Source organism: Plodia interpunctella, chromosome Z (assembly GCF_027563975.2).
Source record: "Plodia interpunctella isolate USDA-ARS_2022_Savannah chromosome Z, ilPloInte3.2, whole genome shotgun sequence".
Lineage (NCBI taxonomy): Eukaryota > Metazoa > Arthropoda > Insecta > Lepidoptera > Pyralidae > Plodia > Plodia interpunctella.
This window is the reverse complement of record NC_071324.2, coordinates 7872188-7888373: the sequence shown is the minus strand read 5'-3', so window position 1 is coordinate 7888373 and position 16186 is coordinate 7872188. Positions and strand designations below refer to the sequence as shown.

General features: G+C 32.4%; 1 protein-coding gene across 4 annotated transcripts; it reads right to left on the bottom strand.

The window, feature by feature from the left end:
- Positions 1-5: 5 nt before the first annotated feature.
- On the bottom strand, positions 6-15680 carry LOC128682879 (peptidoglycan-recognition protein 2-like). Of its 4 annotated transcripts, none has more exons than XM_053767849.2 (5): positions 15629-15680; positions 11602-11808; positions 11313-11500; positions 10358-10496; positions 6-10203 (listed from the first exon to the last, which is right to left on the bottom strand). In XM_053767849.2, exons 2-5 carry the CDS (start codon positions 11756-11758, stop codon positions 10007-10009), a joined length of 681 nt encoding a protein of 226 aa, XP_053623824.1. In that variant the 5' UTR covers positions 11759-11808; positions 15629-15680; the 3' UTR covers positions 6-10006. The 4 variants fall into 4 exon arrangements, with proteins under 4 accessions (XP_053623824.1, XP_053623822.1, XP_053623823.1 ...); XM_053767847.1 differs by lacking the exon at positions 15629-15680 and adding an exon at positions 15321-15621; XM_053767848.2 differs by lacking the exon at positions 15629-15680 and adding an exon at positions 15060-15252.
- Between the last annotated feature and the right edge of the window lie 506 nt (positions 15681-16186).

The window sequence follows — 16186 nt, the reverse complement described above, 5'->3', positions numbered from 1 at the left end:
ACGTGTCGAGATTTACCATACTTATTTAATTCCAAAATTCACATCAAATGTAGTAAAATATGTTGAAAGTTGTATAATATGTAATAGACAATTTCGTTGGACAAATCATATTTTTAAAGTGGAAGCCGTACATCCGGCTCGAATAAGAAAATCGTAAAAATTTAGGTACATATTTTTTCGTTATGTCCAACAACCTTCAATACTACACCGAAAAACATTCAAAATGTAAGGTGTCCGGTTAAGTTAAAACGACGACTTGGTAAAAGTTTGAAGCAAATAGACCCACTAGATGTTGCATCTTCAAATCAAAGTAAGTATCACCAGTAGGTGGATTAGCTGTTCGACTAAATATAATAAAAAAGTTTATTTAATTACATCAGAAGTTCAAGTTTTTATTGATATTATTTGATTCTATGCAGTAGTTAGTTTAAGAGTAAAATTTATCAAATAAGACAATTTTATTTAATGTACAAATGTTAACTGCAATTACTTTTCCTGATTGTTTTGGTGGTTACTTTTATTTAGCTCTAAATCTATAATATATTTTTATATAACTATATCGAATTAGTATTACAAGATAGACAAATTACACGTGACGTCGACACTGCCATAAATTGGTAAACATGAACTTGTTTTATAATGTTGACCCTGGTTTTCCTTTCCACTTTCAAGATAACGTATGGATTATTTAGCCGAACACATTGAAGTGGAGTAAAACTAGCGCCATAGCTATTCTTCCTATAGAAAAAGTAACAGTGAACATTTCGTGGCGTAATATTGTTTATTTAGTCCTTATGCACAACTTGAGGAGTTAATTTTTATAATTGTATTGTAAACGACTTGCTTATATACAACTTCTTGACAGTGTGCGAGATGTCGTTCCTTTTGCGCAACCAGCCGCGCCTTATAAGTTTTAAAATTAAAATACGAATAACGCAAGCTGAGCTTACTTACGCCTCCAGAACTATACAGTAAGTGTGATTAAGTTCTGGATATATTATTATAGCACATCATCTTTACTAAGTTACAAAACTCTAGCTATGGAACCGTTTTTGGTATACCAAGTAAATGAAATGTGAAACATATATAAAAAATGTGAAAGAAACCCCAATAAATTTTTTGGCATTTACTTTCTCAACAAAAAGGGGTGATGCCCGATTTTACTTTTTTATTTACCTTGGAACACATTTGGGAAATATAACTAGTGGGACTACAGACTTACTTTTAATTCGATTTAAATTTTCGTTCTGTTAACAATATTTCCATAACTTGTTTTGCAAATTAGTAAACCCATATCAATCAACATCCCTACAAAACTATAAAGAAAATATAATTTTACAGTCACAATAATATTAACAGGTATACATTTATGTACACACGTCATATACATATAGGGAAATAATTTAGATTATTTATCGTATAAAAGACAATACATAAATATATATGTTACTTAAAGTTAATCTTACTTCATAGTCGCTGCAGTCCAGCTACATACAGTCAGTACACTAATGATCGATGACTTGGCCTTAGAGTCTCTTAAAAACTAATTAAAATAATCAATTATAGTTTAACTTAGTCATTAAAAGAAAGAGAAAGAGCTCTTAATTACATTCTCATGAATTATCTGGATTGGATCCATTTAAAACTTGATACGAATAAACATGGACTGTGATAAGAGCATATCTAACCACACATCCAAAAGATGTGATGGAAACACGGACAAGTACCTATACAAATACATTAGTTGAGGTACAATAGAACGTTTACATAATATGCAATCTACTATTTTCGTAAGACACTTGGAATGCACTCTTATCCAAGCAAAATAATATAAAATACATATTCACATAACTCAATCTTACAATGATACTGTCTTCATTTACAGATTTTTTCTTATATCTACTTAATTTTAATTATATAATATTTACACATTGATAAGTTAAGAACAATGTTGACCGATTATTTAAAAAAACAATTTAAAGTTGACTGTACTTTTTACTTTAATTAATATGTATATGGCCAGTTCTTAGAATTGATCTCTTAATGATGGGACTGACTACTCCATGAAGTAGAACTTCTCATCATCATGACGCGGTACCCTACTCTACCGCTCCGTGTTTTGGTTTCTATCAAAACATCGGTCGAATCGGACATTATAGATTAAATCATTAATAAAACTGAATATGGAGCGCACAAACGAATGCTTACATAATGAAAGGATTAATAAAGTACACTAAAATAAACGTTTAATCGACATAGCAAAAGGCGGCAAAGCTTTTGTGTACCTTACATACAGTGCTGTACTCTGGCGGGATAAATGTGGAGTAATACTCCCTATACCCACCTTTTTTCTTTAAAAAGAACTAAGTAAAGAACTTTTAATATTTTTTTTCAAGTACGAAATTGGACTTCGCCGTTCGATATTTAAAACTGATGACAATTATACTCATACAAAGACAAGCCTGAATAGCGAAGCGACCTCTTTGGTCATTAGGCTAAATTCATGATGTCTATTGCCAGTATGATGGTTAGATGTACGTTAACTTTTTGAAAGAGTGAACTTTTTGAGTGAATGTGTTTTTTTAATTACTTGCCGCCCTAGGGTTTTTCTAGCTACATTATTACCATAGAGCGCTTATTGGTCACCTACAAGCCCCATTAGGAGGTAATAAGAACTTACGAGGGGTAGCTGATATAAATTTACTTTGTTATAGAAAAAAATAAAAATAGAACTGGCCGCAATATTTTCATTTTCATATATATTTCCTTTTTTAAAATCGAGAAAATTGTCAAATCATATAATATAGTAAAGTACTTCTGGAAAATGCCATTGTGAAACAAAACTTATTAATATACCCAGATTTGTTGAACATATAATAATTTAACTTATAGCCAAACTTGGATAAAATTATACAATAATTTTGTTCGAAAAAATAGAATCATTCATGTGGTGCCAAGGTCATATGGGATCAATTCTAAGTTCTGGCTACATTAGCTAATCATTCGAATTGTCTAATAAATAGTCAAACCAGTTTAAACATTATTTCATTACACAAAATATATTCGTAGTTCTTTAAAACCAACGCGTTTCAAATAATATGTCGATACAGAGATCATTCTCAATTGATTTAATTTAGTTGCGGTCAACTTAAAGCCCTATTTCATTACGGGACTAGAAGCAAGAAAATAGTTTACAGTGGTGCTAGTTTCGTCATAAAAAATTGGCTTAATATCACAAATAAATTATGAATTTATTTTTCTACTACTAGTCTAGTCTATTACTAATCGGATTTTCTCCGGTAGATATTTTCATAGCCGTTTTCTAGAGATATTCAGATATATTTTAAATTTTTGATTGAAAATTATTCCACTTTCGTTGGCCAATAACTTTGTTATAAGCCTATTTTGTGTCCCACATTTGGGCAAAGGTGTCCCCTTCTGCGTCCACCACTTTCGATTATATCTTATACTCAGATAAATCTGACGAACAAAATAATGTTAAGAACACCATGCAAGTCACAGTTGAAACGAGGCAAACATTCGAGTCGTGAGACGAGGCGAAATACCTGTTTTTATTGTGATACTAAACGCGAAACGAACTCTAAAACTATTCTAAGCATTTTATGATCCAATTTATTTTTGGTTATATACTACTAGTGTCTATTACTAATCGGATTTTCTCCGGTAGATATTTTCATAGCCGTTACCTTGACTTATTAAGAAATATTTTTAATTAAAAAATATTCCACTTTCATTGATGGACAATTCCTTTTTTTAGACATTTTGTGTCCCAATACTGGGAAAAGACCTCCCGTTTCTACATCTACAACTTTAGATTTTACTTTATACTCAAGAAAATCTCACGAACAAAATAAAATTAAAAACACCGGAACTTAACCCACTTAATTGTGACAAGAGAAAAAATTGAAGTTGGGCGAAATTCCTGCTTTTATTACGGTACTAAGCGTTAAATTAACGCTAAACCTATTCTAAGCATTTTATGTTCCAATTTATTTTTGATTATATACTACTAGTCTAGTCTATTACTAATCGGATTTTCTCCGGTAGATATTATTTTTAGCCGTTTCCTAGGGTTAATTAGATATATTTTTAATTTTTGATTGAAAAGTATTCTACTTTCGTTGATGGACAATGCCTTTTTAAGCCTATTTTGTGTCCCATTGCTAAGCAAAGGCCTCCCCTTTCTGCTTCCACAACTTTTGATTATACCTTATACACTAATATAATTAAATTTGTAATAACTAATCGAAATTCTCCAGTACATATTTTCATAGCAGTTTCCTAGAGTTCTTTAAAAATATTTTAAACTTTTGATTGAAAAATATTCCACTTTCCTCGATGGGCAATGCCTCTTTTAAAGTCTATTTTGTGTCCCACTGTTGGGCAAAAGCCTCCTCTTTCTGCTTCCACAACTTTCTATTATACCTTATACTCAGGAAAATCTGACGATCGAAATAAAATTCAAAATACCATGCAAACTTAATCCACAATTGGGACGAGGAAAATCAAGTCGAGTGAAATATCTGATTTTATTATGGTACTAAACGCCAAACTAATGTAAAAACTATTCTAAGCATTTTATGTTCCAATTTATTTTTGGTTATACTAGTGTCTATTACTAATCGGATTTTCTCCGGTAGATATTTTCATAGCCGTGTCCTTGAGTTATTGAGAAATATTTTTAATTAAAAAATATTCCACTTTCATTAATGGACATTTCCTTTTTTAGCCATTTTGTGTCCCAATGCTGGACAAAGGCCTCCCCTTTCTACTTCCATAACTTTCTATTATACCTTAAACGCTAAACTAACGCTAAACCTATTCTAAGCATTTATGTTAATTGTTTTTGGTTATATACTACAAATCTATTAGTGATCGGATTTTCTCCGGTAGATATTTTCATAGCAGTTTCCTTGAGTTATTGAGAAATATTTTTAATTAAAAAATATTCCTCTTTAATTGATGGACAATTCCTTTTTTAGCCATTTTGTGTCCCAATGCTGGGCAAAGGCCTCCCCTTTCTTCATACATAACTTTAGTTATACCTTATACTCAGAAAAATCTGACGAACAAAAAAAAAACAAAATACCATGCAAACTTAATCCACCGTTGTGACCAGGGAAAAAATTCAAGTCGAGCGAAATACCTGATTTTTTATTCTTAACGCCAAACTAACGCTAAAACTATACTACTAATGTCTATTAATATTCGGATTTTCTCCGGTTACAGATATTTTCATAGCCGTTTTCTAGAGTTATTTAGATATATTTTCTTTTATTGAAAAGTATTCCACTTTCGTTATGGACAATGCGTTTTTTAAGCTTATTTTGTGTCCCAACGCTAGCGCTTTTATATATAAAAGCGAAAAACACTCACTCATGTATCACGAAATCTCGAAATCTACTGAGCCCATGAAGATGAAATCTGGCAGATAGGTAGATTACTAGGAGAACTAGGAGACGTCTGCTAAAAAGTATATTTGGAAATTCTATCCCTAAAGAGATGAAATAGGGGTTGCCAGTTTGTATGAAACTTCGTCATTTTTGAAGTGACACACATGATTTTTTTTTATTTTAGTTTTTTGTTGGTAAAAATAATAATGCATTAATTGGATTATGAAAATTACATCTTTATAAGGGTGAAATAGGGATTGCAAGTTTGTATGAAACTTCGTTATTTTTGTTTTTATTCAAATTGGTAATATCTATATACGTATAGTTAGTAAAATATAACTAGATTTTGAAAATTGCATTTCTAGGGAAATGATGTAGAGGTGGAAATCTATGCGAAACTTTAATATTTTTGAAGAGAGGTCCATGAAATGTTCGGCACGTTACGGAAAGCGGGAGTGAGACACGTAGCGAGAAATAAGATGGGGCGCATTGCGAGCGAGAAAAGACATAGGACAATTTGTAGGAAACGGGACAGGACAAGTTTCGGAACGAGACACGTAGCGAAAAGAGTAGCGGGAAACGGGTAACATAACAAAAATACGAATTTAGTCTTAGAATACGGGATAAAAGAATAACTGAAACTTCACTTAAGATTCCTTTTAAGAAATGAAATTCACGCGTGAAGCCGCGGTCAACTGCTAGTATATTAATTAAATTAGTAATAACTAATCGGACTTATACGGTAGATATTTTCATAGGCGTTTCCTATAGGTCTTTAGAAATATTTGATTGAAAAATATTCCATTTTCCTCGATTGGCAATGCCCTTTTTAAAGCATATTTTGTGTCCCACTGTTGCATATAAGCATATTTTGTGTCCACAACTTTCTATTATGCCTTACAATCAGGAAAATCTGACGAACGAAATAAAAATACCATGCAAAATCAAGTCGAGCGAAATATCTGCTTTTAAGATGGTAATAAAAGCAAACTAAACGCTAAATCTATTCTAAGCATTTATGTTACAATTTGTTTTTTGATTGTAGATATTTTCATAGCCGTTTTCTAGAGTTATTTAGATATATTTTAAATTTTGACGTGACAACGTCTTAAATTAGGTTGCGGCTGGGAGTCACTTATGAAAAAGTGTAACGCCCGGTAACGTTACGATGAGTCACCGAACGAGAGAGAGGCCCGCCGAATGCCTTGCGTCTCTCTCCCACTCAACTATGATCGGTCTGCCGCGCGCGTAAAAAGACGTTGTCACGTAAAATCTTCGCTTTTATTTATTTATTTATTTATTTAAAAGCCTTTTTCGTGTCCCACTGTTGGGCAAAGCCCTTTCTTTTCTGATTCCAGAACTTTTGATTATACCTTATACCTACTCAGTTAAATTTGACGAACAAAATAAAGTTAAGAACACAATGCAAGCCACAGATGAGATGAGCCCAAAATTGAAGTAGGCGAAATACATGCTTATATGGTATGGTACTAAACGCCAAACTAATGCTAAGCATTTTATGTTCCAATTTATTTTTTATTATATACTACTAGTTTCTATTACTAATCGGATTTTCTCCGGTAGATATTTTCATAGCCGTTTCCTAGAGTTGTTTCGATATTAATTTTTGATTGAAAAGTATTCCACTTTCGTTGATGGATAATATATTTTTCTAAAAGTCTACTTTGTGTCCTATTTTTATTACACTTGGGTAAAGGCCTCCTCTTTCTTCTTCCACAACTTTCTATTATACCTTATACTCAGATAAATCTGACGAACAAAAAGGTAAGAACACCATGCAAGCCAAATTTTTACGAGGCAAAAGTTCAAGTCGTGCGGATAACCTGCTTTTGTTATGGTACTAAACGCTAAACCTTTTAAGCATTTTATGGTCCAATTTATTTTTGGTTATATTCTGGAGTGGCTACAAATGATGGTTGATCGTGAAACATTGCAATGTTCATCCGACACCGTTAACCTTAATCTAATAATGAAATAGGATAAATATACTTTATGATTATGAATAATGACGACGTATAATCCGATACAAGTCTGAAGTTAAGTTTCAAGTAAATGAACATTATTGATTTTGTTGACACCCTACCTCTCAGCCAATGATTTCTACGAATTTAAAAACAAAAACTGGGAAAGTGCAATTAGATTCACGATCTCAATGTATATAATTTACTATTTTCTGTCTCGTGCGAAGAATTTGTATTTACAAATCATACAATATCCTTGAGGCATCTACTGACAATACTCGCTCACTAGAAACTTAACAATAGCTCGTTTTCATCTGGATTACGTCAACTAATGATAATTATTGCTGTGCTGCGCTTAACTTCCACGATTTGGAAGATTGTTTTACTACTACTATTTTATTAGTTATCCCCTATATACTAATATTCGACATAAATTAACATTAAGTGATGCAAATCAATGCAAATCTACCGCAATCCTTTTACTTTGTTCTTATAACTACTATTAATGACAGGTTAAAATATGATACACACGTCTAATTAGTTTTTATCGCTAACGGAATATAAGGATATAGTATTCTGAATCTGCTATTGTTACACGAGCTGTGCGAGGTGAAAGAATATATATAACTTATATACGTATATAATTTAAAAATCTTAAGTCTAATATTAAATACGTATCTATAAATTTCTTAAATGAATAATTTTATTATTTCACGTTAACTATAATGTCATAAAATTATAGCCCAAGAATAATAAACACAAGGAAAACCGGACACAACGTCGCTTACAAAAAGGTTTGCTCTTAAATTAAAAAGATAATTTGGATGTTAAGAATGCTCAGAAATAGATTTTGAAAGTCAACGCGATCGATTCTATAGACATATCAACAAGACAATGATATTTTATCAAAACTATTGATATTTCCAGTCTTGAAAGCCAGGCCCAAGTAATATTTAAAGGTGATTTGGGATTCAATGACAAAAGATCGACGTGTAGATAAAACCCAACTTCAACATATTTAATTTGCGCTCAGAAGGTAACAAAGCTGTTTTTATTGCAAATTTTGCGAACCATAAATGTTCGTAACGTGAAAGTCAGGACAAACTTACGTGCGCTGTGCGAATTTGATATTTACATCTCACCATCAACTCGATTTGCAGTGAGAATCTCACTGCTAACCAATCACAAATAATCACAATACGCAACGACAGACATAGTGCAATGTGATTGGTTCAGTGCGTCTGAACTGAGTGGGAATTGTAAATCAAATCAGCAGTTCGTCCTTTGCTTATATTGACGATATGTCATAATATAATTCTGAGCGCTCTTGCAACCTACGCTATCAATAATACTATAAAGAGAAGACAACGTATTTTTAACGATTCACTCATCAACGAGTCATTACAATACTAAATAAAGTGGTCAAGATATTGGTTGATAAACGCCCAGTGTTGCCAGCCAAGAAAAAACAGCGCATTCAAGACAATTATAACCACTATTTCTCGATGGAGGTATCTAAGTGGGAACAGGCGACTATCTTCACGTATTTAATAACCTACTTAATTAATACTAGGTACATCATTGATTACATGTAGATACCTAAATACAAATAGATGTAATTTTAACATTTAAAGATTTAGATAATCAAACAAACAGTATGAATACATAAAGGACAATTTAAAAAAATATATATTTTGAAACCTTCCTTTTAGGTGCAGTTTGTGCCAGGCTTTGCCAGTTTGGTATTATATTTAAAGCTCTTTAATTTTACTTAGTTTCGATATATACAAAATTAATGTTCGGCAAATATTAAAAAAATATATATAAGTACATAGAGATAAATATTATATAATATGCACATTTAATTTGTTGCGGCAAATGACTGTATATTTCTTCGTAGTCAAGTACATTTATATCCATAAGAATATCTAAAATTATTTAATAATACATCACGAAATAAATGCAAAAATATTACATTTATTTGGTTGTAGAATCATTCATTGCCATTACAGACATTCATTCTTTAATTTCTTTACATTTTAATAAGATACAAACCTAATATATAAGATATAAGAATAAAATATTGTTTCGTAAAGTGATTAATTAGGTGATAATAGTATAGAAAAATATACGATGTAATGCGTTATTTATATTACGCCTTTTTCTGAAAACATATTTACGCCGAAAAATTTGTTAGTGGACTGACTGTAGTGTAACTTTATAATCTTAGCAAATACTTGTAATATTATGCAATAAATGTTGACAATCAGACTTGAATCAATCAGTAAATTCTTATTTTTTCGAGTAAGTATATAAAGAAGATTGTTCATCTTATATTTGTTATAGTTACAATTGTATGAATTATTTGATACAACTGAGATAAAACCTTAAGAGCTATGTCGACGTAATTTCAATAAATATGTTATGGATAAATAGTTAAATATATAAAAACTCATATCTGTTTCAGAAAATCAGTTTAAAAATGGGATAACAAAATCAAATCACATTAAATTATACCCACATTACAAAATAATAAAACTAAATTGCCATATCCCTCCTTGACTTGATATATCACAATAGTTAACTCGCCATCACTAATATCACAAATTATTAAGAAGAATCAGATAATTCGTCACTCCATTGACTCATATCTTTAAAACCTAAAAATAGGTATTTGGGGAAATATTTGGTTTTCTTGCCAATAAGAATGAAGTTAGGGTCCAAGTGTTGTCGGCTGATAGAATCGATAAAAAAAGTTTTACCTTCAGAAATTAGAGTATCAGAGGGCGGATTTTCAGTAAAATTCCCTGTAACAATAAAATTTATATTATATTATATTATTATTATTATTACGCTTAACCATACCTCCACCCAGGTGTTTATCGATAGTTTTAAAAGAGATAGTTTATAAAAGTATTTTTACAATAGACTAAATAATAATAATTAAAGTACTATATTTACCTATAAACGCGATGACTAGAGCTGTTTTTAAAGTTGGATTTGGGAAGAGGGCAGATGGAGAATGCCAACCCAATGCCTCGTACGTTTGGCCATCCGATGAGATCAAAAAATTGTAAGGTACGGACCCCATTGAGTTAGCCTGTAAGCACACAAATTTGTATAATTATTAAATCAACTCACCCAAATTTGTAAGTCAAGTATATGTAAGTGCAATTTAAGACCCTGTACTTATCTTTATGCCGGGCAAATAGAGGAGAATTCGCAATTTGGTTAGATTGAAATGCTGTTGATTGTACATTATAATGAGCAAAACATATGAAATGAGAGATACAATAAGAATTTAATGTTCCCCATTCCATTCAATCGAGCAATGCGAGCTCTTCACATAGCTTCATATTTCAATATTAATATTATTCTTCATACAAGTTTATTTTCTACTGATCTGGTCTTTGGGACGTCACCGCCGCTTACACGAATCTCTTTACATGTAAGAACATACATTACTAATACGTGAAACTTGATTTATTTGATTATGATAATATTATCCAATCAATATAATACGGAGCTAGTAACCGCAATGTATAAGGTTAGTGGTGTAATGCGACCACGGTTACGCGTCGATAGATGTAACCAAATATCTGATAATGACACCATTAAGATTTATCTAAATGATGTCATCATTCCATCATTAATAAATGAAGTCATTCTTGGAATTTGTCTTTTAAAATCTTTTAATATGCAAACTTTTGAGTGATAAATTGAGAATGTTTGTTACTTGATTTTCTATCCAGAATAAGACCTGATATGGTACATAAGGTATTTTTAACCAGAAATTCGCAAGAGCGCGAAGTCCCGGAGCGCAGGTAGGAGGTAAGACATGAAAAAATAAATCAAACGGGGTAAAACTAGAAAGTCTTCGTGTACGAATTTCTGGGATAATAACATAGACTTTTACCTTCAAATCTCGAAGCAGCTTTTCACATGTTTTTGCAGTGAAACAGCTTTCCGTGTCCGTTTGCACAACAATAACTTGAGACGTTTTGAACGGAGCCGGAGATTGAGACAGAGTGGCCCCCTTGCTGGGGTCCCATTGATGGAGACTGATAAGTTTGAGAGGCGCTTCGACGGGAGGAAGTATATTTTCTATAAAATAATAGGTAATCGATTTTAGTAACATTTGAAATAGATTTATTTAAAAAAACATAGGCTGAGACCGCGGTCACTAGTCTATGATAAATACTAACCTGCCTCACTTTGTAGTATGAGAAGATATATGCCAATAATAATTCCAGAAATTAAAATTATGAGAAGAGTGCTGACGACAGCCGTGGTCATGGGGTTCCGAGGGCCCTGAGGGCGGGGGAACCTCGCCAGCAGGGGCGTGTCCTCCGACCCAGCCATCGCAGCCGTAGCCTCGTCTACACGAACTGAACTTTGCCGGGATTCATGGTCTGAAATTATATCATCAAAATTAAATTTCAATCTTAGGATAAAACCTCCATCAAACATCATGACCGAACACTCGTTAAGAACATTTTAGGAGTGTAACATAACCTCTTTAATTTGATACAGAAAATTGACAAAACACGCGCCTCAATGTGCGCACTAAAATACAATGTGATATAACATAGTTAAGTTCGACAATCGCTCGAATTACTTAACACTTTTTTTCATTAAAAATATTAAATTACTAAAATATTGAATTAATTACAGAGCAATCCATTGAGTTCTAACTCCACCATGCTTATTATATACAAATTTATCAAAGATTACTCATTTTTTGTCCGAATATCACCAGTGGCGAATAACAAGTGCACCGTATGCTGTGTTCACAACAAAAGCATAGTGATTTGTAATCTATCTGCATGCGGTTAATGCCAGTAGGTATCTGGACGGACACAACTCTGCTCTGATAAGTTGATGTACATATATTGAGTAAGATCAAATATCCCAAGACTTATATATAATTAATAATTTGTATATTATATGTGAACATGTATTTAGTTTACCAGTTCACGGTTTACAAAATATTGCAATTAACCTAAATATCCCACTGTATCACCTAAGTTAAAATTATAAAATATATAGAAACCCTGGACAGTAAGATTTGAATTCCTTACTTTCTCTTACTTATTTGAATTTAACAGTGAATTAAAAGAAGTCCCGCTGTCGCGTGTGTCTGTATGAATGCAATAAACTCGTAAACTATTTTGTACCATTCTTACTTATAGATAGTGTGATTCCTGTTTGGTGAGGTTTAAGTGATATTGATTATGGTTTTACCCGAGCGAAGCCAGGCCGCTAGTAAAATATATTTTTAAATTCTTTATATCAGTTGAAACTACAACCTATACACAACAAATGCAAGGAAACCAATAGGGTGGCCGTAATACAATACTGGCTATACTCATAAACCTTTCTTTTTGGCTACTCCACACTCCGCACAGTAGGTTAAAGACTACACTCACAATTATCAGAAACTATTCAGGTTCAAAAATTATATGGTTTTATCACTTTAGGATAATTTTGACTACAAATTTCGCAAAATTAACTCCCAAAAGTATTGTTTGTAAGACTGTTTGATTGTTTTATTTGTAAGACTTCAAATCAGTTGAATGAGCGAATACGTGACTAGATACTAGTACTGATAACAGATATAATGTCTTACACCTACACATAAAATTAAAGGTCATCAAGCTATTATTATTTCTTAGTAAACTATAGTAAGTATAGGAATAAAACATCATCTAATTATTATTTATATAATGAGTATTTTAGTTTCACCTATAAGGTCACATTTAAGCACAAACCTGTACCAAGTGTAGAACATTCTAATGTTCAGTCAATAGTAATTGTTATTTAGACGCAACAGGAACAACTACAGAGATGCGATATCAATTTAATTAGCATAGTTAATTAAATCTCTGATGCCATTGAAATGTTTTGTATGTAATAATTAAATTGTAATTCACATAAGTGTATGTATAAAATATTAAAGTGTTAAATAATGCAATATTTTTACAGTGTTTATAGCTATATACTGGCCACATTTCATATAATGTTTTGGTCTCATATATTTTTACTAGATAAGCTGATATTTGTGGCAAAGTCGCGCCGATTATTGAAATACAAGTGAAATATATACACTATTTGTATTTTTATTAATCATGTTTTAATCCATAAATAATCAATAATTTAATTACAGTTACTCACAATGTGAAATACATTACAACTACCAAAACACAATTACAAACTTGTAGAATTTTTGCACATTTGAAGTAACAGGCACTTTTGGCCTTTGTCTTCACAGATAAAAAAAAGAAGTACATTATAAAAAACAAAAATTTTGAACCAATTTTTATTTCAAAAAGTCGTCAGCATAAATACAATAATCAAGGTAGATGTTGAACAAACAACTTAACATACCTATTACTCAATTGTGCCGTCACATAAGAGTATCATTTAGTATGAAGTGTTTAGAAGAATCCAAAAATGTGTGATTTGATTTTATCATTATCTTTGAAAGTATTGTAATTATCACAGTAATTTTTTCATTGGTGTTTCTTATAATGTAAGGCTTTTGATTAGTCATCAAAATAAAAATTTGTTGTCTGCCTTATTGTCTTGGCAATCTGATAAATTACAATAATAATTTGTGTTTGATTTATATGCCCACGCAAGGCTATCAAAGGACCAACTATGTGACTATGTGCTGCTGTGAATCCGAAAAGGAGAAACAATAAGTTTAATGCATATATCTAGACTTAAGTGGAATTAAAACATGTTATGGTTAGCATAGGTAAGTATATGATAATCATAAAGATTCCCTCATTAGACAAAGTCAAATTATTTGTCCAGGTTATATTCTACTCATGTAACAAATTTAATAAGAATCCGTCTTGTAGATTTCGCATAAAAGAGTAACAAACATACATACATACATCCTCACAACTTTCACATTAATAATGTTAGTAGGTTATAAAATTTAATTATACTCTGTCACTACTGGTACATTTATTTTTTTATGATTTTTTGTTGTTTATTATAGGTATAAGATCAGATGATATAAAATAGACAAGTTACAACAAACAATGTTGTAGAAAATAAGATAATTATATTATGCACAGCTAAAAGACTTGCTCAGCAGGGTCAGCATTTGAAATTAATCATACAATTTTCTATTAACACTTTCACAGACACTCAATAAGACACAAAAAGTTTAATTGTTACAACTGCTATAGCAGTCATGCGTTTGTGAAAGTGTTAAGATGTGGCTGTGTAGGTATCCAACTGGATGGGTAGGCACCCATTCAGTTGGTAGTTGTACAAGAACAGCCACATCTGGCATCAGGCAATGACAACCCTTATGATTGGTATTATTGCCTATCAACTACCATAGCTATGTGTGCCTGAGACACCACATATGACATCAGTGTGACACACTGGACAGGCACTGGCTTTCATCACACATTAATATGAAGGATATGCCTTGTTTTAACAACTGAAGTTCCATCTGAACTTGATGAACCTTCTTAAGCATGGACAAGCTCAAGATGATAAATTTGAAATTACCTATTCCATGACTGCCTTTACGAAAAAACTAAACTGCCAATATAGAAGCCAAGATTATGATCCTCTGCACCAACAAGCGGAATTCATATTTATCAGCCACAAAAGAGAAGCAGGAATATTATTTACTTACCAATACAAAAAGTTAAAAATTTTCAACCATATTGATTTCAATATTTGAAATCACATGACGCATTTGATTCGAAAGGTAAAAATAAGAAAGCGATACGATATGTAGAGGATGGATGCACTTTGATGCCCAAAATCAATAAAATCATAGAGTATGTATGTCCAAAGATATGTATGTAGGTACATAATTGTCTAGATCAGTATGAAGGATCCACGAAACGTTGAAACATGAATTAATTATTATATTTTTACGAATAATTCTTACCAATAGGAGAAATCAAGGGCTGCATTTTCGTAACAAAACTATTAAAACTGCACCACACTTAACTAAACTTTATACATCGACATGTTAACAAATAAGTGTGATGGAAGGACACAGGGAACAAAGAAATATAAATATTCACTTTTATAATATAACATTGTTATCAAAAACACGAAACTGTTCATCACAAAAATTAATCATGTTTTTGTCATTCCATGATTTTCCTTCCTCCTTCAGACAGAGCGTTCAATGCCGAGCTCTTTGGTTGGTAGGCTAGTTTGCCTGGTTCTTTGTTTGAGTTGGTTTCGTACCTACTGCGTACGAAGTATGGTATGGTCCATGGTTTTGACGGCGTTAGTGTTGCCCTCTCTCTCTGCGGCGAATCTGCTGCGCGCTGCGCCTCACAGATATAGCCTGCGCTCTGCACGTTGAAATTTTACCCAGGCAGCATGGAATCCGCTGTAGTAAAAAATATAATATAGGTACCTCTTATTAAGGTATTTCTCTTTCTTTATAGCGTATTTGGCGAATATTTGGCGCTGTCATACGATTTTTTTAGAATACAGTCTGTAGACATACTGCATTTGGGCTGAGTGGGTAGAAAACCATTATATTTGACCGCACCATAAGCGCACTATAGATATCGATTCAAAGGCATTGTAGCGGGAGCTAGGTTATTATGCTCGACCGCAACAAAGGGAAGATCTTCCCGCCAGGCTAGGTGTTGCGCATGTCGGCATGTCCGCATGTCCGCATGTCCGCATGTCCGCATGTCCGCATGTCCGCATGTCCGCATGTCCGCATGTCCGCATGTCCGCATGTCCGCATGTCCGCATGTCCGCATGTCCGCATGTCCGCATGTCCGCATA